At 53.6% G+C, this 20,236-nt stretch overlaps 4 protein-coding genes and 1 long non-coding RNA gene across 8 annotated transcripts in view; 4 read left to right on the top strand and 1 right to left on the bottom strand.

Annotated features, from left to right (window-relative positions):
- The first annotated feature begins 164 nt into the window (after positions 1-164).
- HOXA7 (homeobox A7) lies at positions 165-3,054 on the top strand. The gene is made up of 2 exons (XM_024991096.2): positions 165-543; positions 1,512-3,054. The coding sequence occupies exons 1-2, from the start codon at positions 165-167 to the stop codon at positions 1,847-1,849; spliced, it is 717 nt and encodes a 238-aa protein (XP_024846864.1). The 3' UTR covers positions 1,850-3,054.
- Positions 1,895-16,534, bottom strand: LOC112446396 (uncharacterized). The gene is made up of 2 exons (XR_003034372.2): positions 16,200-16,534; positions 1,895-5,116 (listed from the first exon to the last, which is right to left on the bottom strand). It is a non-coding gene; the product is annotated as an uncharacterized lncRNA (long non-coding RNA).
- On the top strand, positions 4,143-11,059 carry HOXA6 (homeobox A6). The gene is made up of 2 exons (XM_003585981.6): positions 4,143-9,425; positions 10,800-11,059. The coding sequence occupies exons 1-2, from the start codon at positions 8,984-8,986 to the stop codon at positions 11,057-11,059; spliced, it is 702 nt and encodes a 233-aa protein (XP_003586029.1). The 5' UTR covers positions 4,143-8,983.
- HOXA5 (homeobox A5) lies at positions 4,143-16,642 on the top strand. Of its 4 annotated transcripts, none has more exons than XR_003034252.2 (3): positions 4,143-13,653; positions 14,672-14,983; positions 16,554-16,642. XR_003034252.2 is itself a non-coding variant. In XM_059885760.1 (3 exons), exons 2-3 carry the CDS (start codon positions 12,759-12,761, stop codon positions 14,920-14,922), a joined length of 1,146 nt encoding a protein of 381 aa, XP_059741743.1. In that variant the 5' UTR covers positions 4,143-6,405; positions 9,311-12,758; the 3' UTR covers positions 14,923-15,701. The 4 variants fall into 4 exon arrangements, 3 of the variants coding, with proteins under 3 accessions (XP_059741743.1, XP_059741742.1, NP_001070566.1); XM_059885760.1 differs by lacking the exon at positions 16,554-16,642 and having other exon boundaries at positions 4,143-6,405; positions 9,311-13,653; positions 14,672-15,701; XM_059885759.1 differs by lacking the exon at positions 16,554-16,642 and having other exon boundaries at positions 4,143-4,436; positions 9,311-13,653; positions 14,672-15,701.
- Positions 16,589-20,236, top strand: part of HOXA3 (homeobox A3) — a 32,433-nt gene continuing 28,785 nt past the window's right edge. Inside the window, 1 exon segment of the mRNA NM_001076825.1 lies at positions 16,589-16,657. The gene's annotated coding sequence lies outside the window, so the exon portion shown is untranslated.

Here is a 20,236-nt window from a genome sequence, read left to right on the forward strand (position 1 = left end):
AGATTGGCGGAGGCGGTCATGTGGGCGGTCACGTGCTGCGGCGAGCTCCGTCCAAAAGAAAATGGGGTTTGGTGTAAATCTGGGGGTGTAATGTTATCATATATCACGCTACCTCGTAAAACCGACACTGAAAGCTGCCGGACAACAAATCACAGGTCAAAATTATGAGTTCTTCGTATTATGTGAACGCGCTTTTTAGCAAATATACGGCGGGGGCTTCTCTGTTCCAAAATGCCGAGCCGACTTCTTGCTCCTTTGCGCCCAACTCGCAGAGAAGCGGCTATGGGGCGGCCGCCGGCGCCTTCCCTTCGACTGTACCGGGCTTGTACAATGTCAACAGCCCCCTCTATCAGAACCCCTTCGCGTCTGGCTACGGCCTGGGTGCCGACGCCTACGGCAACCTGCCCTGTGCCTCTTACGACCAAAACATCCCGGGGCTCTGCAGTGACCTCGCCAAAGGCGCCTGCGACAAGGCAGACGAAGGCGCGCTGCACGGCTCGGCCGAGGCCAATTTCCGCATTTACCCCTGGATGCGGTCTTCAGGTAGGCGCAGCCGCTAGGCGGGCCGGGTGGGCGGGCGGACTGGGAGCTGGGAGCGCCGGGCTGGGGGAGCGGAGCGCGGAACGAGGCGGCTGCGAGCCGGCGGCCCCTTGACTCCTGGCGGCGCTGCCTTTCTGGTTTTAATTAGAGCCGAGGCGCCATAGCAAGGAGAGCTCCTAGCATTGTATGTAAATGAGGCTCATAAAACTTTTTATGGCCCAATTAATGGGTTCGATCCTCGTAAATTTATTTAACTCTATTTGCCTTGGAATCTCAACATTAAGTTGGTTTGTTCGCTATTCTCGTATTCTCTTTCTCCCTCCCTTTCTTCTCTCTCCCTCCTCCTTTTCCTTTCAGCCTGGCTTTTCTTCTCAAAAGCAGGGAGAGCCAAACGCTTTTGGGTCCCTTATGCGCCCCTGTGCCAGGGGCCATTTAAAGGCAGGGAGGGACGGATGGGTGGGAGTGGAGACAGAGAGCCCAGTGCCCTAGGAAGGTCTGGGGATGGGGGCGCGGGCTGCTGGGGAGGAAAGGCGCCCTTGGAGTGAGGGCCGCCGGAGAGGGTCTCCCACTTGCCTAGCTAGGCGGGGAAGCGGCTGGCTCGCCTTTGAATGGCAAAAGCGCAGCGTCTCCCACTTGCCCACACTCTATATTTACAATTTGCCTTTGTCAGGGGGAAGCAGGACATTGTGGAAGCCTAGCCGGCTGGAAAGAGCAGTTGTAAAGTTGGGATTCTGCGCCTTCCCCCCTCACAGAGCTGCCTGCGCGTCTGGCACCGCAGTCGGTGTCTTCCGCTAACACTCCCGCTCCTCCCCCAGCTCAGGTTGGGGGCGCAGGGCGGAGGGGGACTCGGACCTGGGTCAGGGCCCGGATTGAGGTGCGCGCTTCTGAATGGCAGCCGGGTTGATGCCCTGGCCTGTGTCCCTGTCGGCTTGTCTGTCCGTGTGTCCATGTGTCCATGTGTCTGCTCGCAGGGCCGGACCGAAAGCGGGGCCGCCAGACCTACACGCGCTACCAGACGCTGGAGCTGGAGAAGGAGTTCCACTTCAACCGCTACCTGACGCGGCGCCGCCGCATCGAGATCGCCCATGCGCTCTGCCTCACCGAGCGCCAGATCAAGATCTGGTTCCAGAACCGCCGCATGAAGTGGAAGAAAGAACATAAGGAGGAGAGTCCGGCCGCTTCCGGCGCCCCCGAGGGTGCCGCGCCCGCCGCCTCTGCAGCCGCCGCCGCCGCCGCTGCCGCGGACAAGGCCGACGACGAGGACGACGACGAGGAGGACGAGGACGACGACGAGGAGGAGGAGGAATGAGGCCCGGCTGCCCCAGACAGTTTGGAAAGCGTCTTTAGAGACTGATTTTATTTACAAAAGTGAAAAAAAAAAATAAAAAGAAAATGTAAAAAAAAAAAAAACCCTACTCCCCAACCTGCACCCAATCTACCCCATTACCCACTCCAGCTCCCAATTTTTTTTTGACCGAGCAGTCACCAGACTGGGTCCCGTTGGGGATCCCCTCTGCCTCTGAGGACCCCCAACAGACACCCCCAACCCCAGGCCGACCAGCTCTGCGCTGGCACGGTTAAAATACTACCTAGCACAGGCCTCCTCCGGGAGAGGCACTCCCAAACTACCTAAGGGCCCAGCCCCAGAGGGCCTCCACTCCCAGGAAGCCCAGAAGTGTCCCAACACTGTCAGACCCCCAGCACCTCCCCCGGAACCGGCAAGGACCTGATTCTCAGTACTACCTACTCGCCCCAAACTACCTATTTTGTGCTCGCTGGCTCGCCTGCTACCTAGTGCTGAACCCTCCCCCCTCCTCGGCCAGGCCTCTGCTGCTTCCGGCTAGTAGCCTTTGGGGTCCCTGAGGCTGCGCTGAGAATGCGCTGGGATCCGGGGACCAGGGCATTGGCTTCTATTTAAATGGAAAAATAATATATTTATTCCAAAGCATTCTAAGTGCTACAATCTAGAATCCCCCCTTCTTTGGTCTGGGCACCTCATGTTCAGGCCCATCATCCCCTCCTTCTGGAGCATTCCCAAGCTAGCTGCCTGGGCCTCTGGGTTCGCTTCTGCTTAGTAGGACCACAGAGATGCTCCCAGCCTCCCTGCCCCTCCCCTGGCCCCTGTGTCCCACTGTCCAGCCATGTTGAATATGTGTATCCTGACTTTTCCTACAATGGCAAATATTGTATATTTGAACACGATTTTTTTTTTTTTGGTCATTTATATAGTCTTGGAGCTCATTTGTAAGGCAATGTCCTGACTTGGGAAGGATGTGTTAATGGGGTGGCTTTGTAGCATGGTGTGTTGTCTTGAGCTAACTCTATAGCTGGTGAGGGGACTGATGCCCTCGCCAGCGCTCTTCATCTCCTGTGTTGTCCTGTGTCCCCCCTCATCCCTCTCAGCTCTAGCCTGGGCTTCCAGGAACGGGAAGGTACATTTTCCTACACTTTCCGTCTTGCCCAGTTAACAGTGTTTTATGTAACAGAAAAATAAAGATGCTTGATGACAAAGAACTGTGGACTGCCTTATCTGGGAGTTGCAGTGTGCTGGGGAAGAGAGGGTGAAGCATGTCTGGAGAGCAAGCCCTGGCTAGGTCTGTATGGCCAAAGGGGCTTTGGGACAGCAAAAATGGAAGGAGGGATAGGGTTCAAGTGCTGGTTGCCATGTATTAGTGTATATGCCTGTTGAATCCCTTTTTGCGTGGATCGCTATGGAGATTTATATAGGTGTGTGTGTACCTCTTTGTGTGTCTATTTTTGTGAGTCCACAATTGTATGTATTTCTGTGTCCATAATTGTGTGCACACATTTCTGTGTGTCCATAATTGTACATGTACATTTCTCTGTGTGGAGATTTTTGTCTGGTTTGGGTGTGTATACAAACATCTTCCAGATCCCTTGAAAACGGAAATCTTCGACTGATACATTATAGTCTATTCTATGAACCTCCCCCAAACCCTCCATGGATTCCACCCTTTCCTCTAAGGTTATAGAGTGGGTTCCAAAAGGTATATCGTCCTGCGACTGTTTCCGAATTCCCCAGGAGCCCTGAACCCGGCCCGGGAAAGGACGCAAGATTCAGGGCCTCTGATGCCGCCCCCAGCCCCACATTCAGGAAAAGCGAGGTGGCCCCAGAACCCAGCACTGAAGCTAAGGGGTAGAAGGGGCACTGGCCGCAGACCCCGCTGCGAAACCCTGGCAAGGGCGTCTGGATGCGGAAAAATGAGGAGCTGGGGAAGGGGCGAGGGGCGGTGGGGACAGCGCAGAACAGTGGCAGCTCGCAGGCGAAGACCTCGACTCCCGTCTCCTGCTTGGGTTGGACCGGCTTCTTATTACTCTTTTAATAAACCCCGGCACAACTGGGTCTGTAAAACCTGCGGCCCCAACTCGGGGCCGCCTCGGTGGTAAGATGGCGCCGGTGTAGGAGCTGCCTCCTCTTAGTGATGGGGAAAGGGTCATAAATCCGTTGTTGTTTATGAAAATTTACAACTTTGCAATACAACTTTATGAGTTGTTCGGCCCTTCCATTGGCCGCTGTCGGTCATGTGGATGGGAACCGTGAACATGAACTTTTTTATAATTTCCCTTGCGAGAATAGAGCCGCATTCTTTTGCTCCGCTCCGTCCTGCCTGCTTCGGAGCTCAGCCTTCCAGCCAGGCTCGGCTGTGCTTTGTCCAGCGATGGCGAGCGAGACGAGGCCCCGGCCCGGCCCGGCCCGGCCGCTCCCGCTGGAGGTGGGGTGTGCCCAGTTCCCGGCGCCGCGGCGGTCGCTTTGCAACTCGCAACCTGGCTAATTTCCTGCGTCCTCTAGCACCACGAAGGACAATTCGTCTCCCCGGGCTGCCCAAGCGACAGCTGTCAGAGGGACTGGAGCTTCTGGGAACCGCCATCTGAAGGTGAGACACGTGGGGAGATAGGAGCAAAGGTGGTGAGAAGGCAGCGGGCGCCGGCGGCATTGGGGGAGGGCACCCCAGGGTGGCGCTGAAAGGGGGCAGACCTAACCCTCTCCCACCCACTCACCTGATCACACACGCACCCCCATCACACACACACACACACACACACACACACACACACACACACACCCTCCCTCTCCTTTCCCGCGCGTGCTCACCTTGGCAGTCGGTGCCCTCCTTCCTTCCATGCCATAGCTCCCTGGCACGGGGCAGCAGCAGCTGAGGGCTTCTCTCTCCCATTCCCCAGCGACCTCGCAGAGCCCCCAAAAGGAAATGACCCTGCACCCTGCGTTCCCCGACAGCCTCCCGGGTTTGGATTTTTTTCATTCATGACCCAATTGGCCGGATTGAATCCCCCCAATAACTGGAGACAGTTCCCGAGGTGGGAAGATGGTAAGAGAGGAAGGCAAAGTGAATTCATCGACAGGAGTTTTTATCATAGTATCTTCTATTCCTTGGGAAGCGGTTTCTAGAGAGTAAAGGTAGAATAAGCAAAAAACCAAAAACTTACTAATTCAGCCAGAGTCCTCTGCTGAGTGCCTGCTTCGCTTCGCGTGGTTTTCCGATGAGAGAGATGTCAGGAGCGCGCGGGGAGAGGGAACAGGTTCGGGGGTGGAATTCTGTGTTGAAGGAGAGGATGGGGTTAATTGTTGGGTGTTGCTTGGCGGGAAGTTTCGGTGCAGAGGATGTAGTGGTGTTATTGTGAGTGGCAGGGGCCGCAGCTAAGGTTGAAGGAAGGACACAAACCGAGTCTGGGCGATAGGGGGACCCTCCCACCCCCAACCACCTCGGCGCAGCGGGCTGACTGGCGACGGCGCTCCCCATCTCCAGAGAGAGCTGGGAGAGGACTGTGCAGCCGCCTGGGATGAGGCGCGGAGGGTGCGGCGGGCGTGGGCTTGAAGGAGCCCCGTGGCGCAGAGCTGACTTGGCCTAGGTGAACCTCGGCCAGATTTGTCCCGGTAGCTTCCTGGGACAGCGAAATGACCCTGTGGTTCTGGGCCCGAGTTCTTTTTGTTTGTTTGTTTGTTTGATTTTGGTGGTTATTGTTTTCCCCACCTTAAGATAATGCCTTGGTATGCATTCGATACTTGAGAAGGGTCTGTGGACCTTGGGGACTTCCACTCGCGCCGGGGGTGGGGCGGGACGCGCTGGGGCGGATAAAGCGGCGTATTTGCATCGCGGGGCCGTGGGTTGCCCGACTGCGGCTGCCGCGGGCAGATAATTTATTGCGACCGTGCCGGGCGCTCGCTGCTGCCACGCTGTGGCCATCTCCGGAACCGACGCCAATAGCAGTCCCGCGTCGTGCAGCCTGGCGCGACTGCTGCGCGGGCCCCTCAGAGATTTCCAAGCAACCCTAGGAGAGGGGGGCGAGGGAGGACCTGAAGGGCGGCCTCCCAGGGCCTGACTGGCCGGGAACCTCCCCCGCCTTGACCGCCCTTGACGGGAGCTGGACGCCTGACTAGACTCGGGTCCTGCTCCCACCCAGCAACCATGGAGACTGGTCGCACAGGCCGCCTGGCACGTCATGGCTGCTTCTCTCCAAACTGCGCGTTCCAAGGCGCCCCAGGGGTGCACGCTGGTTTCGGGAAACGCGCCCGCTTTGGGATTTAGAAATTGGAGCTATCACTCGTAGTCCTGGGGCCTGCAGGCCTGACTGGCTATGGCAAGGAAGGCGGGCTTTGGCTCCACGCGAGGGCCTGTGACAGGCAGAGGCCGCACCTGTGTGCTATGGGCTCTGGCCTGGGCCAGCGAGTCCAGTGGACTCGGGGGCCCCGAAGGAGCCCCCCCGCACGACAGCAGGCCTCCCTCCACACCCGCGGAGGTCGAGGAGCTCAGTGGGCAGCCCAGGAAAAGGGCGAAATGTGAGGCTCTGCTCACCATCCCGTCCGCCTTGAAAAGCAGCTGAAAGGTAAGTGGGTTTTCTGTGTGGCTTTGACCGAGGAAAGAGCCCTGGTGGCCATTCTCACCTTCCTAGGAGAGGCTCCCTCCAGCGTCTGGGGCTTCTATTCTTGCCTGAAAGGAGCGCTCTCGGGCGCGCGCTCTCTCTCTCTCTATATATATATGTATATGCAGCTAATGCTGGTTGGAGAAATAAATTGGGCAGCTGCCAACATGATATGTACTAGCCTTGGCTAACATCTAGAGATTTCAGTGTAATATATTTTTGCCATCTTAGTGCCTATAGAAGCTAGAAATACGCTGTTTTGCTGTTAGTTGACAGATCAAATATTTTGTTGACCGAGACAATGATTAGATCGAGAATCCAGGTCAAACCATAACAGATACTAATAATAGTAGTAAATTGCTCCCAGCCCCAACACTATGTGGAACCTAGAGGAATAAAGCAGACATTATAAATATAAACATTTATCAACATCTCCAAATGATTATTTTCATCTTAATAACTTGCTTGAAATCACTGTCATCTGATGGCGTTGTTTAAAGAACAACTCAAACGTTTTCTTCTAACACAGCTTTTTTTTTTAAATTTCAACTCTCGAGTTTTAATTTTCACCTATCAGATCCTTTTCCTAAAGAAATTTGAGGGCAAGTTAAAATTATATCCTGTCCTACCAGGCCCTTATTTATATATGCAACAGAGAAACTTTCCCAGGTTCAATTGATTGGGGCGCAGGCAGAAGGCATCTGGGTGCAGCCCCCATTCAGTGGGCAGCAGCTGATTTCAGGGATGCACCATAGTCTCTGGGGAGGCCAATCAGAGCCCAGTCTTTTCTCAAATTTTTTTCCTTGGTGGAAGTGAGGGGAAAAAATTGAAAAGCAAGAAAGAGATTAAGGAAGTCGTTGCCAGATTCCTAGGGGGCCCTTACCACCCCCCCAAGTTCTGAACCCCATCGGCCTGCATTCACCAGTTTTACAGATCTTATAAACACCCTCCGGAAATTCAACTAAATCATATAAATAAGTCTTTCTTCAAGCTGCACAGAATTGAGGACTTTAAAGCTAATTCAAGGGTTTTACAAGCCTAACAAATACAGTTGTAAAAATGCCACTGGAATGATACCACATTTTACAAAATGAGATTGATCTATGCACTGTAAAAGTCAACTATCTTGAAGGCACAGCTCTCAGGCAAGAGAGCACAGCCCAGGACAGGCTTTTCATGTCCTGTCTGGGGAAGGCCAGGCCTGCGACTGTGGTGAACGCAATTCAGATAATTTCTGGACCTGAGGAGACAACTGTTTCTGGTTCTGGAGCACAGTGGGTGGCAGGTTCCCCCAAAGTCCCAGAAAAGGCAGGAAAAGGGGATATCCCAGGACAGTGCCCTTTGGACAGGTGGCCCAGAAACCAATCACATTCGTTATTGCCACCACCTTGGGCCAGCAGAGCTGCCCTCTCTGCTGGGTTGAGCCAGGCACCCTGGGTCACTAGCATCTCTGAAATGAGGGCAGAGATTCCACATCTGGACCTGTCTCATCTCTGCCACCCACCCCGGAGCACGAGAGGGGAGCAGGTCCTAGGGCTGGCTTTGGAACTCAGTCTCACAGCTATTCCTCTGTAGATTCCTTTCTCGTTGAAACCAGTGGTTTCCAGCCTCTGCGTTCCTGGGTTCAGAGGCACCCAGAGCGGGGCTCACAGCGTGTGTGTGTGTGTGTGTGTGTGTGTGTGTGTGTGTGTGTGCGCGCGCGCTTTGAGGCCAGGCAATAGCTGGCCATTGTAAGGAGGCCTCTGGAGATGCAAAGGAGACATGTTGTACGTGGGAGTAGGGGGCCGGCAGGGGAAGAGACTAGCCTGATCCTAGTCCTGGTTGGCTCGAGGTGAGCCTTTCCCTTTGGTGGTGAGGCCCAGGCCCTTGGTGGGAGTGGGGAAAGAGAGAAGGAGATGATGCACCGATTCCTAAGGCATAGGAGAGAAGAACTGGGGCGAAGGCCTGGTTTCTCAGATCCCTTCTCCATCTCGGTAACCCGCACCCACGGGGAGAGGAGTGCAGGGGGAGGGGCAAACTCAGGGCCCTGCCGGTAGGGCAGGCCCGCCGGAGTAGAGCCATCCTTGTCACCGCCCCTCCCGGCGCGGGGCTGTCAGGTTTCCTGTTTGGAGAGAAAAACCAGCAAAATCCAACAAGGCAAAAGGGAAGGAGCAAAGAGCGGGCCTGTTGGGGCCTTTGCGGCCGCCGGGACACCAATGCCCCTACCACGGGCCGATCCGCACGCCCCTGCCCGGGCTGTGCCCGCCGCCAGCGTTGGGGGAGAGAGCCGGGCGGGTTGGTTGTGCGCGCCCATCAATCTGCCGGGCGGGCGGGCGGGCGGACTGGGGGCTGTTTGTAACTTTGCTGCCTCGGTCGCCGCGGTCCCCGGGGAGCGGGCTCCGGCGTTCGCTCCCATTGGCCGCCGCCGCGTCAGCTGGTGCGATTTGCTGCTGTCGCTTTTGGCGTTCGGCCATCCAGAAACAAACCAGTTCGATGACTACTAATAGTTATAGCCAGATGTACTAATACACAACAAATCACAGTCCTGCAGAGGGGCGCGCAAATGAGTTCCTATTTTGTGAATCCCACTTTCCCCGGGAGCCTGCCCAGCGGCCAGGACTCCTTCTTGGGCCAGCTGCCCCTCTATCCGGCCGGCTATGACGCGCTAAGGCCCTTCCCGGCCTCGTACGGGGCGTCGAGCCTCCCGGACAAGACGTACACCTCACCTTGTTTCTACCAACAGTCCAACTCGGTCCTGGCCTGCAACCGGGCATCCTACGAGTACGGGGCCTCATGTTTCTATTCTGATAAGGACCTCAGTGGCGCCTCGCCCTCGGGCAGTGGCAAACAGAGGGGCCCCGGGGACTACCTGCACTTTTCTCCCGAGCAGCAGTACAAACCCGACAGCAGCAGCGTGCCGGGCAAAGCCCTCCATGACGAAGGCACCGACCGGAAGTACACGAGCCCTGTTTACCCCTGGATGCAGCGGATGAACTCCTGCGCGGGTAAGGTGTTTCCCTGCAGCCCCTCAAAGAGTGTGGAGGGAGAGGGGGAAGGAGGCAGGGAAAGAAGGAAGGAAGGAGGAGACAGTAGAAAGAGGACATAGAAAGAAGGGAGGAAAGAATAAACAAAGTTTCTTTGGTTTTTAAAAAAAGAGGTTTGTTTTTTTTTTTTTTTTAAATAAAAAACCCAACCCATTCCCAATGGGACAATCAGGCTGTGAAAGAGTGAAGGCAGGGCCCAAGTGCCCATGTAAGGTGACACCTTAGGGGAGCGTGGGGGGGGTCACTCCACGCTGTGTGAAACCCAGTGACAGGGACAATCTGAAGAGAGAGCAAGGCTGGATGGGAGAGTGCGCCTGCCCACCCTGCACCCTGGTAATACCCTGCTCAGTTCCCTAGTCCTGATGGCCTTCTGCACCCGTCCTGAGAACGCCTCTTTCCCTCGCTGTCTCCTCACCTTTCTGCCCTTCAGAAACCCATCTAGAAAGAGGCCCTCATTTGGCCCCTTGCAGTGTCTCCCCAAAGCCTTGGAGGGCCACATCCCCGGCCTCAGGATTTTTCCGCTCTCTCCTCCCTCCCCTCCTCCCCCCTCCACTCAACTGCTCACTCACAGCCAACTTCTGCCTCCTTCTGAGGCCCTGCCTGAGTCTCACACACCCAACTTGGGGGGAGCCCCCAACCCATGGGTCTTTTTGGCATCAGAATAGATAGCCCATCACAGCCCTACATTCTAGAAGCCCCAGATGGCCCATATCTCCATCTCTTTGCCCCTGATTTCCAAAACTCCACAGGGAATTCTTGGAGAAGGAAGGAGCCTAATGCGGATTTTAGAACTTACAGTCTTTTGCTTTAAAAGTCATTTGTGTTTTCAAGAGCTCGGCTTTTCTCAGAAGGGTCATACAATGGGAAGGCATTTGCGAAGATCTAAGAGGGCTGACCATTTAAAATTTTCCAAAAAGTATATTGTGTCCTGAAGTGCTGACCACAGTAATAACTCCACAGAGGTCAGTGTGTGAATTCGGAGTGTGTACCCTACTCACAGGGTTCCATACCCATCATTTCCAGACACACACACTGTACCCTCACAAAACAGGCTCAGGTGCCCGGATTTAAGAATGCTGTTCTATTCTTTTTTCTTGTAATATTTTTACTGAGCAGATTTTGCAAAAACAATCATTTCCCACCCTAAGTCGTTTTAGATGGAAAATATCTCGCTTGGTATGAAATAATCTTCTCCTATCCAGTCCGCTTTCGGCCCCAGACATAGTGGGAGAGGCGGGTGGTTTCCAGCCCCGAGGCCAGAGCGTGGGGCTCAGGGCTGACTGGTCAGGGTGCCTGGATCCTGGCTTACTGGCGTCCGGCCATTTCTGCCCGCAGGTGCTGTGTATGGGAGTCACGGGCGCCGAGGCCGCCAGACCTACACGCGCTACCAGACGCTGGAGCTGGAGAAGGAGTTCCACTTCAACCGCTACCTGACGCGGCGCCGCCGCATCGAAATAGCCAACGCGCTCTGCCTCACCGAGCGCCAGATCAAGATCTGGTTCCAGAACCGCCGCATGAAGTGGAAAAAGGAAAATAAACTCATCAATTCCACACAACCCAGCGGGGAGGACGCTGAGGCAAAGGCAGGCGAATAGACGCCTGGGCAGGACCAGGCCCGCGCCGCAACCTCCCTTGGCTTTGCCCCCTTGCCTTCGCCTGCTCCCCAACTTTCTTCCCGCCTGCTCTCACCCGGGGGGCTTTCGAAGCTTCAGGGGAGCCCGGCGCTTTGCAAACGCCTGAGCATTTATTTCTTACAAGGAAAAAAAAAAAAAAAATCCCACACAGCCAATCCCAGCGGTAGAACGAGGCGCACTGCACACACAGTCCCGATCTCCCAGGCTGCCCAAGCCGGATCCGGATCTCCGGGCCCGCCCCGAATCCGTCCCGGGCTCTTGTTGTTAGCGCCTCTGCACGTCCCTGAGCTCGGGTCGCAGGTTTGCTGGAGAGGAAAGAACCCGGGGACCGAGCCCGTTTTGGTGTCTGGGCGTTTCCGCCTCAGTTCCTCGCCAAGTCCCAGAGATCTTGATCACTAAATCAACCCCGACCACTGGGAAGAGGGGGCCTAAAGTCTGGGGCCCCAGCTCTGCCGTGGCCTTCCAGGCCGTCCCCAGACAGGAAGACGCGCGAGGAACAAAGGGAGACGGAGAGAGCCTTGTGTCTCGGCCCTGCGCGCAACCGTCCGTGGAAAAGAAACAGCCTCAGCCCAGCCGAGCCAACCTGGGCACGGATGGAACTTCACAGCCCTGGAAGCGACTGGGCTCCCCGAAGGCTCTGAGCTCCGGATTCCGGCTCCCCACCTCCGATAGCGCCGGCGCTGCCACCACAGCAGCTTTCAGAACCTAAGGAGACGGCCCAGAGCCATGGGAGCAGCGAGAGTCCTGTTTTTCAAACGTGCCAGGGGTGCCTGAGATGCTTGGCCTCCATCGGGGAGACTCCCCTGCCTCGCCTTTAGGCTATATTTGTGATTTACTTTCGTCTTTCAGAACCCAGAAAGATAACCACGGAGGTACTAGGCACTGCCACAAAATGCTTTCATTAGCGCCCTCATTTTACTCCTGGAGGTCTAAGCAAGACCCTAATAATTCGACCCACGTATCCCCAGCCCCAAACAGCTTCTGTGGCTGTGAGGAGCCTGGGCCCACTCTCTGGGTTCACGGAGAACCCTTCGACTTGGGGCCGGGTTGGCTGGAGGAAAGGGACTGGGTGGTGAAGATTCTCCAAGCTGGATACTCAAAGCAAATCAAATAGCAAACTAATGACAGGAGAACCATATTTACACGCAAGAAAAATCGACTCTGGTTATAAAAGTGTATGGAATTTGACCTCGCCTCGGAGAAACACTACACAAAAGCTATCTTTAATAGACGCCTGTCATTTAAGAGCGGCAGGGACACTGCCCCTCACGCGCTCGAAAAAACAGAGCCATAATTGTAACTGCTGCTGCGGGTAGGATTTATTTCTCCAATTGGCTAAATGGCCTCCCCCCCTTCCCCGAAGGTGATATCTGTATTTTCAAATTTCAGAGCTGTCGGCACGATGGGCAGAACCGACCCCAATCTCGCCACAAAAATAAGAGGGGCTACACAGCGGGGAAATAAAGTTGTTGTAAATAAAATTCAAGTCACCATCTTCCCCCAGTCCTCTGCATCCTCGCCGGGCACGCGATCGGCAGCTGACGGCCTCACAATTGGTACATCCTAATGGAACTGCGAGGGAAATGCAATAATTTTGCCATAATGGGCTGTAACCTCAATTCGACCCCGGCCCTCGCAGCCCCGGGTCGGAAGCGGAGCGATGCGCTCTGCCTCCAGCGGGTGGCGCTCGAGTCCGACTGAACGACGGCGGCGGGCGGCGGGCACGCGCCTGGGGCGCGCGCGCCACCCCTCTCGCCTCCACCCAACTCCCCCATTAGTGCACGAGTTTACCTCTAGAGGTCATCAGGCAGGATTTACGACTGGACAACAAAAGCACGTGATTCGAAGTCGTACCCCATATTTGGGTGCCTACGTAGGAGGGAACCAAGTACATGTCCCAGTCATTTCCATAATTCATCATAAATTGTGCAAGGGTGCTATAGACGCACAAACGACCGCGAGCCACAAATCAAGCACACATATCAAAAAACAAATGAGCTCTTATTTTGTAAACTCATTTTGCGGTCGCTATCCAAATGGCCCGGACTACCAGTTGCATAATTATGGAGATCATAGTTCCGTGAGCGAGCAATTCAGGGACTCGGCGAGCATGCACTCCGGCAGGTACGGCTACGGCTACAATGGCATGGATCTCAGCGTCGGCCGCTCGGGCTCCGGCCACTTTGGCTCCGGGGAGCGCGCCCGCAGCTACGCGGCCGGCGCCAGCGCGGCGCCCGCCGAGCCCAGGTACAGCCAGCCGGCCACGTCCACGCACTCGCCTCCGCCCGACCCGCTACCCTGCTCCGCCGTGGCCCCTTCGCCCGGCAGCGACAGCCACCACGGCGGGAAAAACTCCCTGGGCAACTCCAGCGGCGCCTCGGCCAACGCCGGCAGCACCCACATCAGCAGCAGAGAGGGGGTTGGCACGGCGTCCGGAGCCGAGGAGGACGCCCCCGCCAGCAGCGAGCAGGCGAGCGCGCAGAGCGAGCCGAGCCCGGCGCCGCCCGCCCAACCCCAGATCTACCCCTGGATGCGCAAGCTGCACATAAGTCATGGTAAAGCCAGCCTTTTCCTAAATCCAGCCGCGGGGGTGCGACTCTCGGTCCCCCTCCCATCTCCTTTACCGCCCTCTCTCTCCCGGTCTCTCTCCTGGTTTCCTCTCTCCCAACCCGGTGGAGCCTCTCCCCGCCGTTCTCCTTCCCCTGCCTTCCTTCTTTCTCCTTCTCTTTGAAGCGCTGGGCGCTCACGAATTGGGGGTTGGGGGGAGAGGGGCCGTTGGCCAGGCAAGTTTAGACGTTGAAAGAGGGGGAAAAGGAAAAACAAAAACATATCGAACCCCAGCGCCTCAGAACGCACTGACGGGTCAGGCCAGTCGAGCAGGGAGCAGAGGGGTAGAGGATGGCAGTAGGAGCCGTGAATCGGGCTTGTCAGGGCGGATAATTTATGAGGAGGGCTACGCTGGGGAAACAGCGTTACTAATTAGAGTCCCCGAAAAGGGGCTTGGTGGGGGGGATCATCGAGGCGAGAGCTGGCGAGATGCTGAAGTTTGGGCGCAGGAGGAAGAGCAAGAAAGGAAAGGGAAGAAGAAGGGGGGTGGGGAAAAAAAAAAAAAAAGAAAGCAGGCGCCCCAAGCGTGCAGGCTGGAACAGGAGGCGCCTCGCGGGGCTGGAACTTTGAGGGTGACCTGGAGGCCACTTGGGCGCTCAGAAAAGGGCCTTGCTTTGGTAGGTGTCTGAGTGTCGGGCAGCCTGAGAGGGCTGTGCCCTGCCTCGGGACGCCAGAGGCAGGTCCAAAGGGCAGGAGAGGGACGGGGGAAAGCCGGGCGATCCTCCGGGGAGCGGCTTCAACCTCGGATGGGCCGATTGTTCCCAGAGTCCAAACCGTATTGTTTTCTCTCTAGGAAGGAAGAGGGAAGGAAATTCGGGAGGGGTGGGTGGGCGGGCGAGGAGGGAGGACTTGTTGAGCATTTTCCCCCTGTTCCCTGTCCAGGACCCTGGCAGTTCCAGCTGGCAGACTTTTTGGTAGCCAGAGGCTGAGGAGTGGGTGGCTAAACCCCTGACTTTTCTGTTGCAGACAACATAGGCGGCCCGGAAGGCAAAAGGGCCCGAACGGCCTACACGCGCTACCAGACCCTGGAGCTGGAGAAGGAGTTCCACTTCAACCGCTACCTGACCCGCCGAAGAAGGATTGAAATAGCACATGCTCTTTGCCTCTCGGAGAGACAAATTAAAATCTGGTTCCAAAACCGGAGAATGAAGTGGAAAAAAGATAATAAGCTGAAAAGCATGAGCATGGCGGCGGCGGGAGGGGCCTTCCGCCCCTGAGTATTTGAGCGTTTAAAGTACTGAGCAGTATTAGCGGATCCCGCGTAGTGTCAGTACTAAGGTGACTTTCTGAAATTCCCTTGTGTTCCTTCTGTGAAGAAGCCCTGTTCTCGTTGCTCTAATTCATCTTTTAATCATGAGCCTGTTTATTGCCATTATAGCGCCTGTATAAGTAGATATGCTTTCTGTTCATCTCTTTGTCCTGAATGGCTTTGTCTTGAAAAAAAAAAATAGATGTTTTAACTTATTTATATGAAGCAAGCTGTGTTACTTGAAGTAACTATAACAAAAAAGAAAAGAGAAAAAAACACACAAAAAGTCCCCTTCGACCTCGTTTAGTGCCAATGTTGTGTGTCGCACTCGTTGTTTAACTGTGCATGTGAGTGGAAGTGTCCCTGTCTCAATAGCTCCAAGCTGTTAAAGATATTTTTATTCAAACTACCTATATTCCTTGTGTAATTAATGCTGTTGTAGAGGTGACTTGATGAGACACAACTTAACTTGTTCGACGTGTAGTGACTAGTGACTCTGTGACGAAAACTGTGACTCTGAGCGGTGTGTCCCTGCGTGCCTTTGTAGGACCCTTTGCACGAACTCTGGAAGTGGCTCTTATAAGCGCAGCTTCAGTGATGTATGTTTTTGTGAACAAAGTTACAAATATTGTCCAAGTCTGGCTGTTTAAGCAAACTGTGATCAGCTTTTTTTTTTTTTTTTGGTATTTGTTTTTAAGGAAAAAAATACTGACTGGAAACAAAAAATAAACTTTCTATTGTAAGTTCTCTTGGTCTGGTTTGTGCCAAATAGCAAGCGGCTCTTTCTGCTCTTCTGTCTGTTTGATGCGGGGAGGCAGTGAGTCTGTGGCTACCTGAGCAGCCTGCTTGTGCAAGAAGGACCTCAAATCAGCAGCCTGACCCGCGGCCTCCCTAGCTCTGACACAGCAGAGTTCAGGGCAGGAGGTAGAAAAGCCTTAGGTGCTTGCAAAGCCTGAGTTTAACCTGCCCATTTCTGAGGAAACCAAGTTAACCGGCTGGGTACAAAAAAAAAGAAAAGAAAAAGGAGAAAAAACCCAGGGCTTTGTTAGCGGCCCTCAGGGGCCCACACAGTTGCTGCCTCTCTCTGAAGGCCATCCTAGGCCTCCACTTGCTGAAAAGGCTGCTGTGTCAAGTTGTGGCCCTTTACCCCTAAACCACCCAGGCACCCTTTCCCACTCCTCACCCTCCTGAACCCAGTTGGCTTCTTTTGCTACAATTAATTTGCTACAAATGGAAGGTACTTACCCCATCCTAGCTTGAGTGGGAAACTCCTCAGAGCAGCTAAAGCAGCAACTAGAGATTTGCACATTTACCGACTGCTTACACTGATGCCGTCTTTCCTTTTAAAAGTTATAAAACAGTAAACTTTATAAGCCTCAGTTCCGGCTATATGACATTTGGGTGCCAAATGAATAGGGTTTTGTCTATGAATTAGATCGTAAAATCATCCATAGCACAGACAGATCGGCTCACTGGCTATAAAACGTCACGTGGGGCCATTAAAGTAAGTTTTATGGTTTTGGGGAGTTGACATCCAACATTATATACCACATAACATATAATCTCACTGACGCTGGACTCCATTTGACTCTTTTGCAGGCTACGTGTGCCGCCTGGTCATTCAAATTGTCAATTTTAGGTCCAGAAGTGTCCACACCACAAGTTCTCAAAACTCTCTGAAAAATGGCTACCTCCGAGTTAAGGTAAGCTCTTCCTCTGAGCGCTTTCAAGTTTATTTGTACTCTGAAAACTTTCTTGCTCCATCTTTCTTTCTCTCTCTGGTTCAGTTAACTCTGGGGTTGCCTCAGAATTCCGAAGGGGAGAGCAGACTTTCCCTCGGCTCAAATGAGGAGAGCCAGGAGCTAGCTTCGGAGGCACCACGGTGCAAGGCGCCTGTGGCCGCGCCGCATCCCCAGGCCTAACTTTAATTGCTGCACCAGCGCGGATGTTAATGACTTCCGCTGCTCTCGCCGGCGTGCAAAAAGATGATTTTTGTGTGTGAGTGGGCCTGCATGTGGAGACTGGGCAGAGTCGCCCCCATCCCGGGACTGGCGGGCCGGGCTCTACGGGGTCTGCGGAGCCCTGGGTGGGGGCTGGGAGACCCGGGGGGGCGCGGGCCGCGGGCGCCGAGGCCGCGCTGCGCCCGGGCGCGCTCGGGAGTTTGAAAGAAAAGGCCGAGCAGGGCCGAGGAGGACTCTGGCGGGATTCCTTACGGGGCTGTGGCAATACGTCTTCGCGGGCCGGGGTCATTTGGCAGCATTGAATCGAGGCGACGGCCTTCAGGGCCGAGTCGCAGGCCGGCTCGGTAGAGCCCGAGCGTGGCAGGGGCCGGGGGCGGGGGCACACCTCCAGGCTGGGCCCCAGGGTTGCCAGGCCGAGTCCAGGCCGCGGGCACCCGCGGGACCCTGGGGACCACAGGTCCCCACCTGAGGGGAGGGCTCAGTATCTCCCCCCCCCCCCCCCCCCCCCCCCCCGCAACCCGGGATGAGGCCCTGAACCTTGTTTGCCTGCACGTTCTTTTTATTTCGGTGAGATTGTTCTCACCCGCCTGTGAGTCTGAAGCAATAAACTTTATGGCCGGATTTAACTTTAGTCTTTGAATCCCCAGTCTAAATGAAAGGAGTTACAGAGCTTTCTTTTCTTCCGCCGTGCCTTTCTTCGCCCTCTCTTCTTTCCTTTTCCTCTCCTCCTCTGCAGAATTAAACCATCCAGGCACGGGACCCTCAAAAGGCAACTTAGCCATCTCCCTAGATAACACTTAAGATTAGAGAAATTTATTCCCCCTCAATATACAGGCAAACTCTCTGTTGCAAACTGTGCCCTGAAGTTTGGGGGGAAATCGAAGTGTCTTCAAGGCCCAACTTAAAAGCCCCTAGAGCCATTAGGTTGTTTTTCCTCACACATCATAAAGGGTACTTTAGGGGAGAAATTGGTCGTTTGTCAGTAGGAGACTTCCGCCTTTCTTTTGTTAGCTGCTCTTTCTGTTTGATCCCAGGAAATTTACATAATCTATGGTTTCCAAAACAGTTCCCAATATTGCACCAATGGGTGAGATAAATTTTTCCTGGGTACAGTTGCAGCTTGGTCTCAGCCACCCTTTCTGGACCCAACCCCCTACATTCTTCAGTGGCAAAGACATGACTGGGGACCCTGTGGCCTGTCTTGGGTCCTTTCTCTGAATGGGTACCCACAAGGGATTTAGCAGATTTTCCCCATCCTGGATGAAGAACTAAGCCAAATCCCCCAGTCCAGAAATGAAACAGAAATTGGGATCTTCTGTCTCCAAATGCTTTTCTCCTTAGGGAAATTTTCTGCAAGTGCTGACTGTAAAGTAAAGTCCTTCAAGTGGAAACATTTAATGTGTAATTTGGAATTTCCACAAATTTTATTGTGCAGAGGCCACTTTCACTCAACCTAAGTCCAACAGATGTCCCCAAACTCAGAGGTCCAGAAAGCAAAACCTCAGAAGTTTTTTGAAAAACTGAAACCCTCCCACAGGTCCCACTCCTTTTGAGTAGTGGGAAGGCGAATCTCTGAAGTCCTTTCGTGTAATCTATTAAAGTGAGCATTGATAGTTAAGCACTTAGGAAGATGGGTCTGTATCTTAGTCAGAACCAGGATATTAACTTTATTTGGGTTGTCTTTTATTATATTATGTGTTTGTGAGAATTCTGGTGTCTTTGTTCTGCTGCTGTGAGTTTCAGGTTCTTTAATGGAAAACACTGGGTTAAGGTTTTACTTTGGTTACTCATTTGGTGATCCTGCATGAGTGATTTCTTGGTGACTAAAACTAGTGGCAGAAAAAAGAGGGATAGTGCTCCTGACAGGTTCATTTAGGTAACTTGCCTGGAGAAGTGTTCATACCACTTCCGTGATCACATCCCACCCTGGGGTGTGGGAATGGGCAGAAAGGCTCTGGACCAGTATCACACAATATGGGGGAATCTTTCCCATGCATTAAAAAAATATATGGGCTATAAATATTGTCAGCTTGCTTAATTCTGTCTATTGTAATTATCATAAAACTTTAGAGTTTAAGAGAGCAGGCCAACGCACATGGGGTTAAACGACTTTAAAAAATACAGCATCCAGTCAGACCTATGTGAGCGGTATTGGAGGAATTTTTTTTCTTCCTATTTTCATAGGAAGCATCATAAAGAGGATGGCTGGTTATCTGCTTGTTTTGTAGATAAAGTTGTTTTTTTCTTGTGCATTCTTTTGGGGTTGTTTTTGCAGAGGAACTTACCTAAGAAAAAAAATCTCTGTCACACTGAGGGCTTTATGAAGACATCTAGTCTCAGCCCATCGGCTGCAGTGTCTGTCTGTGATCCTAGCCTTGTAAAAGGAGAAGGCATCCGAAATGTGCCGGGGCCCATTTGTTTCTACAGGCTGAAGAGACAATATTTCCTGAAGTATAAATATAATAGGAAGCTTCTGGTCACACTTACTTAGGGGTTTGTTAGGGTTTCCGTGGTCTAATTTCACAACATTATGCCAAGATTCCTCCCCCTCCCCAACTCTTTCCCCCTGCTTCATTGTTGGCGTTCTGAGAGAACAACACAGAAATTTCTACTAGAAACGGAGTCATGTTCAGTTGTTGAGATGTGAAGAGTATTATATCCAAACAATTAATGAGGGAGAGCAAATTACATCCTAAAAGATAGGCTATTAAAGAGGAAAACAATTCTTTTAGCTTAAAAGGTGCCCTTCAAAGCCTCTCTCCCACCTTCACTCTGGAGTCTGTCTGAGGTTTGCCCACCATGGAGAGTGCAGAACATTGTGGGCACCATACCTTTGGCTTCTAAGGCAGAACGTTTTTCAAGACAATGACAAAACTATACACGGGGCTTCCAGACTGGGCTGAGGGGGTCTGCCTAGGCTCCCACCCACATAGGAGAGGGGAGCCACAGTCCTAGCCATTCGAAACCCCAGGACTGGAAGGTCTGCCTAGGTCTGTTTTATTTGGTGTTTTTCCTGCAAAGAAAGCTGCCTTTCCCCCACCAGTTCCCCTCCCCACAAACCAGTCTTTTCAATAATAATATTTGTTATGAAGGTTATTGGGTAATTATTGCGATTTTGTGAAGCAGCCCTTGCTGGAGGTGAAGTCTGTCATCGCCTAACAAATGACGCCCGTGCAGTTCACTGCCGGGTTAAGTAAATGCAGAGAAGATAAATCTGCACACCCTAGGAATCGCCAGCAGAGCACGCTTTAGTACAAGTTCACAGTCAACTCTCCTGCCTGGGCCAGCTCTCCCAACAATTAGGGCTGCGTCTTTATTTTT

This window comes from Bos taurus, chromosome 4 (genome assembly GCF_002263795.3).
Source record: "Bos taurus isolate L1 Dominette 01449 registration number 42190680 breed Hereford chromosome 4, ARS-UCD2.0, whole genome shotgun sequence".
Taxonomy (NCBI): domain Eukaryota; kingdom Metazoa; phylum Chordata; class Mammalia; order Artiodactyla; family Bovidae; genus Bos; species Bos taurus.